Source organism: Hemicordylus capensis, chromosome 6 (assembly GCF_027244095.1).
Source record: "Hemicordylus capensis ecotype Gifberg chromosome 6, rHemCap1.1.pri, whole genome shotgun sequence".
NCBI lineage: Eukaryota > Metazoa > Chordata > Lepidosauria > Squamata > Cordylidae > Hemicordylus > Hemicordylus capensis.
Genome location: NC_069662.1, coordinates 68,626,773 through 68,632,772, shown reverse-complemented (window position 1 = coordinate 68,632,772; position 6,000 = coordinate 68,626,773). Strand labels below are relative to the sequence as shown.

The window sequence follows — 6,000 nt, the reverse complement described above, 5'->3', positions numbered from 1 at the left end:
GAGAGAGCACACACAGAGAGGTTTTCTGCATCCTGTCTCACTCCAGTGTGACCAAGAGTCAAACAAAACAAATAGGGGATCTGTGGAACAGTTTAAAAATAAAAAATAAAAAACAGCTGCTGAGGACTGCCTGTTTGAACAGGTGAGGGGCTACTTAATTATCTCTCCCCGCTGTGTTTCTATTTATTATCATTGCTTTTCCCTTCCGTGGGAGAAAAGAAAAAATCATCATCCATGAGAAAAAAGATCGAATACCCAAGGAACAAACTAGAGCACTGCACTTGAAAACAATGTCGCACACCCTGGGAGACAGTCTACAAGGAGTGTAAGTTATGCTGGGAAACATTCTACAAGGGTACAATATGCACAGACACACACTACATGTAACAGCATGCAAGCTGTACTTCTGCACCCACCTGTCATAATGATAAGCATTTTGTTGGCAAATGTTAAGTAGCACTACTACTGACTCAGTGAGCCTTACTTCCACGCAGACCTGTGAAGATTGCTGCTGCTTAATTTCCAAGGACTCCAGCCTGTCTGGAAACACCCTCGGATCTGGAAGCTCTTCCTCAGTGTGGGGCTGTTTGTTTTACCATCTTTTCTACAAGAGGTGTTACCATCACAATGTATTACGCCCCTTGCACCGAACATTAGCAAGAGTGCGCCAGTCCAACAGAGGGCTTAGATGTTAGGGGAGGAGCGAGGCGGCCCCTACCGCTGCTTTGACACCACCAGGTAGGAAGCAGGTACGGATACAGCCCGTCGTGCTTCGTCTCCTGCGAACAGCGCAGGCGCCCTCTTCCCCTTTTTCAGAAAACTGGCGGCGCTGTTCCTGGAACCGAGGAAGAAGAAGGCGCAGGGATAGCGCACACATAGAGGTGGCGCCTTTAGGCAGGAAGGACGTGCCTCAACTGGGCGAGAAAAAAGGGAGTCCAGTCTGAGCCCCCGCAGCTCAGGGGAGCGGGGGGGGGGGCTGGCGTCCTCCTCCTCACGCGGGCCTGTGAAGCACGGAGGGATGAGAAGCAGCCACATTTTCTCTCCCTGAATCAGCACAGCGGTAACAGCTACAGGTTATGGTCTCCCTGTTTTGCACAGAGCCGGCTGCAGCAGGAAGCAAGGCGGAGCAGAGACGGGCCGTCTAGAGAAGAGGACACCGCCCAACCGCTCTGGTTTTGCGAGTCCCCGGGCGGCGGCTGACGGCGCTGCAAGCGGGGGGGGGGGGGGGGCTGCTTGAAGACTTGCACTGTCCTTGGGGCTCGGTGTAGGGGTGCACAGAGCCGAGCCCCCATAAGGCAATTCAGCCAGGATGCTGCGATTCCTACGCAGGACCTTTGGCCGGCGGTCGATGCAGCGCTACGGGAGAGGAGGCATTGCCAGGGACGCAGATGAGCGCGATGGGGCATTAACAGCCGTGGCAGCTTCACCCCTACCTCCAGGAGTAGCTGCCACGCACAGCGCCCCGGTGGTGCATCACATCCGGGCAATTGCTGCGGGCGGCAAAGAGGCGCTGCAATGCCAGGTGCATCTGCTCGACGGCACCGAAGTCAGCGTGGAGCTGCCGGTGAGTTGATTGAGTGAATGGATGGATGAAGAGTTTCTGCAACCGATTTCCTTTTCCAGAGGCAAAATCTTCCTTATCCCGGGCGTGTAGCCACCTTTCCACTTCTGTTGCCTTGCAAACGCCCTCGAAACGTTCACTGCGTCTCTATAGGTTTCTTCCCAACTAGCGCGTGCACCTGCTACTTTTTTTTAACAGTCCCAACCCTTAGGCTCCTGTCACGTGCATTTGCAGCGCCTTTGGAAGGTAGCAAAGACCTTCTTATTTTGCAATCATGATTCCGCCATGCATGCACGCAAGCATCCAGCTGGCTTCTCCTTGTGTCGTGCATGCGATTCTCCCTGTATCTGGCCTGCTGCGTTAGCGGGAGAGGCCTCCTTCGCTCATGTAGCATTTTGTGTCTTTAGGTTTCCCAGCTGTTGCACGTGACATTCTCTTCTCCAGTATATGCAGATCCCCTCCCTTTACAGCTGGCATACATTCTGAGCCAGCTGCCCACGCCCCCAACAATTTTCCGGCTTCCCATCGGTTACACCGCTTGTCTCCTGCGAATTCTCCAGAGACGCGCACACATTGCTTGTTCTCGCAGCAACCTCTTATCTCTCAGCTTGCTCTACCTTCGCCCCGCTCTCGTCACAGTTGCTCCTCCGCCACCCGGGCATATTAAGATTTCGGCAAGGAGGGAGGATCTTATCCTCTTTGCTTTTCCGTGTCCGTGTGTCTTGCTAGTCTCTCTGGTCAAGGTACACCTGTAGCACCGTTTGTAAAAAAAAAAACACACACACACAAAAAAAAACCTGCAAGCTGGCCAGGAGTTGTTGTTTTTGGCATACTCATTCTGGGAGAGTGTTTTTATGTTATATATTGGGTTTGCCTAAGGCAGATTGGACGCAAGAATCCTACCTTATTTGCTTTTCCTGGTCACATCCAAGGCTGTCGGGGGGGGGGGGGGGGGCAGGGCAAGAGGCAGTGGTGGCATAAAATGTGGGGCCCTGGCAGCAGGGAGACTCCTTTTGGAATTGACCACCTCCCACCACAGTGGTGCACTTGCATTTGTCAAGAAGAGTGCGCTGTGGGCCTGACCAAGTTGAAGGGCAGCTGCTGTGACAAGCAGGAGTCCCACTCAAGGCCAGTGATGGTGGGAAATCTCCACCCCACTGCTGCTGGAGGAGCACAGCTCCCGCCTCCCACAGCAGTCACCCTTCAACTCGGTCAGCCCTGTGGTATGTACTTATTTTGTCAAGCAGAGCATGCCAAAAGGCCCAGCTGCGTTAGAGGATAGCTCCTACGAAAAGTGGGGGCTGCATGTCAGGTCTGTGGCAGCAGCGGGAAATATCAGTGCCACTGCTGCACCTCCTGCCTTCTGCAGAAGCCGCCCTCTGACTCAGCTAGCCTTGTGGCATGCTCTGGTTTACCAAGAAGAGCATGCTGCAGGGCCTGGCTGTTGGAGAGCAGCCACTGGGACAATCAGGAGCTGTGCTCTGGGCCAGCAGCAGTGGGGAAATCTCCACCCCAACAGCACTGGTAGAGTGCAGCTCCCACCTAAAGCCCTCTGACTCAGGCAGCATTGTGGTGCACTCTGGTTTACCAGAACATACCATGTGGCTCAGCCAAGTAGGGGTGCAACTATTGTGACAGGTGGGAGCCATGCTCTGGACTGGCAGTGGTGCAAAACCTCCAGGCCACCACCGCAGGCAAAGCACTCAGCACAGTTCCTGGCCCACCACAGCAGCTACCCTCCAACTCAGCCAGCCCCATGGCACACACTAGTTTGCCAAGCTGTAGGGTTTGGAGGAGAACCGCTTTGACAGGCAGGAGCTGTGATCTGGGCCAGTGGTGGTAGGGATATGCCCAAATAGTTTCGGCGCCTGATTGGAGCAGTGCCGAAATGATTCGGGTGGCTGCAGCCAAAGTGTTTCAGCAAGGGGCGAGTGGTAGCTTTAAGAAGGAGGCATGCAGGTCCTTACCTGCTCCTCCACTTCCCTGCCACTGTTCTGGGGAGCACTGTCCTTCCCAAAAGGCCACATGTGGCTGTGTAGCAGTGGCAGCACACCCATGGCCTTTGGGGAAGGACAGCGCTGCAGTCGGAACAGCGGTGGGGCAGCAGAGGAGCAGGTAAGGACCCGCATGCCACCTCTTTAAAGCTACTGCCCTCCCCCTGTGACTGTCCAAAACTATTCAGGCACATTGCTAAGTGAAGGTGGGAAATGTTTTTGCCCCTGCCGCTTGCAGAGTTCATCTCCCATTCGCTATAGCAGCTGCCCTCTGACTCGGCCCCGCAGTGCATGTGGCACACGCCCCGCTACTGGTATGGGGCTTGGGGGATCTCGGGTTGACACTCCTACTCGCCACACCTAAGGATGGCATTGGGTATAGACCATCTTTCCACCTGCTGCTGGTGACATTCCACTGGAAGTTGTGAAATTGCTGCTCACAGAGAGTGGCCTCTGCACCTTGGATCAAATATCATTTGAACTTTGCAACAGCCAGTGATTTTTCCATTGTTATCTACAGTTGCAAAAGGTTCTGCAGCATAGTATGGTGACTTTAGAGGGCAAATCCAAACTGAATTCTTATCACTCTGCTGCTTGGTTAGTTTGAATTGCTGAACTCCTCACATGGCCCTTCCCCCACCCTGGCTAGATGGTGCTGAGATAGGCCCCAAGTCTGAAATATATGGTTTTTTCCTCTCTTGGTATTATTCATGTCTCTTTCTGTTGTCTGTGTAGGCATCTTGGTTGAATTAATAAATGTCTTTATTTACAAAAATAAAAAATAGAAACTTTTGCTGAATCACAGAACTCAGCCATAGATGCTGTTCTGGTAGAATAAGCTTGCTTACCTAATCACTCTGGGTGAAAACAACCACCGGTGGAATTCAGTATAGCATTGAAACAGACTTTTCTACTTTTTAAAAATCTTGCAAAATCATCTGAGTTGCACTGTAGTAACATAGACATGTATGAATCTGTATAGAATTGGATATAGCCTGTACTATTGATCCTGGATTCTTGTAGGGTGAAGTGTTGAAATTAAGTAAACTTTTGTATCTGGACAACACTTAGTTACATAGACTTTTGCAATGCATAATCTTTGATTAGATTTTGAACAATCATTTCCCACAATTGTTATGTATTTGATTAATGCAGTATAATAGGTATTGGATATTGCATAAATTCTGATCTTGTTTAGACATATACTTGGTCTGGTATGTAGGATCTGTTAAATATTCATACCTTAAAGTATATATATTTGTGCAACTGTGTACTCAGATTCCTGAGATGGTTATCTTAAACAGGTCTAACATGCTCATTGCTAATTCTCAGGAGCCAAAATGTTCTTCTAAAGCAGGGCAGGCTGTCCCAAATGATTTACTGTGGAGTAAAGGGTCCAGAAATAATTTACTAGACCAAACTTCTCTGAAAGCTGAACCCCTGAGTGCAATAATTGCATGTGTGATCTATTTAGTTTGTGCAATACATAGATACTGAATTTGAGGCTTGCACTTCCTTTTGTGTTTGTTTTTAAATATTATCTCTGCTTTTCATAATAAAAACTTCTGAGGTGACTAATATCAAAATTAAACCATCAGATAAAAAACTTAACTATCCACTTAAAAGTTAACCAAGCACGTACCAACTGAGTTCCCTGGAGAGTGGATTCCACATTCAGGGTGCCACCATAGAAGACCCTGTGTTTGCTTGCTGCCTGTATAAACCTCAGAAACCTGGGTCTCCTAGAGTAGGGATGTGCATGGAACCAGGTGAGGGCGGTTCAATGGCAGGGGGGTGCTGCTTTAAGAGCTTGGGAGGGTGCACTTACCCCTCCCTCCTCTCTTCCCTCACCGGTGTTGCTTTTTTCCTAAAGTCCATTGAAGTGACAGCATACCTTCCTGCTGCCCTGTTGCCCCTGTTTACCGGATACAACCGGAAGTATCTGCACCTTTGGAGGGTCCCCCCCCCACTTACTAGAGATATAAATCAGGTATATTTATGCAAAAATGCAGTAGCAGAAACATTTCAACACACAACTTAACATATTTCCATCCCACATATTTATTTCCCCACTCCCCCCCCTTTCTCTAAAGCACCCGGCACAGATCGTAATCATACTCTGCCGCCTGGCTCAGTGCGGGCCAGCAGCGACCACACCACCCAGGACAGACTAAAGAGGATTTGGGGGCCCCCAGGGGATGTGGAGGCCCTGGACTTCGGCCCCAAAGTTCAGGGGTAAGAGCACCATTGTTTACTATCCTCACTATTGGGCTGCAAATGACTAACACAGGCATGTGTATTGCAGTTGGACTAGAAATTTTTGTGGACTCAATTGTAAGTCGTACTAGTCTGTTCTTTTCCTAAGGAAATCTAGCTTTTAAAGCAGGCATGTTTCAGACTGTATATTTAACAGATGCTGCTTATTTTCCTATATACTGTTTATAA

The 6,000-nt window shown here is 49.9% G+C and overlaps 1 protein-coding gene across 7 annotated transcripts in view; it reads left to right on the top strand.

The window, feature by feature from the left end:
• Positions 1-219: 219 nt before the first annotated feature.
• The window catches only part of EPB41L4B (erythrocyte membrane protein band 4.1 like 4B), a 159,265-nt gene continuing 153,484 nt past the window's right edge, over positions 220-6,000 (top strand). For 2 of the 7 annotated variants that reach the window (XM_053265905.1, XM_053265906.1), the window contains exon 1: positions 697-1,564. In XM_053265905.1, the coding sequence (XP_053121880.1) occupies positions 1,310-1,564 (255 nt within the window). In that variant the 5' untranslated portion in view covers positions 697-1,309. Of the gene's footprint in view, positions 326-696; positions 1,565-5,648; positions 5,791-6,000 lie in introns of those variants that run through there. The other 5 variants (XM_053265908.1, XM_053265909.1, XM_053265902.1 and 2 more) reach the window with 5 other exon arrangements.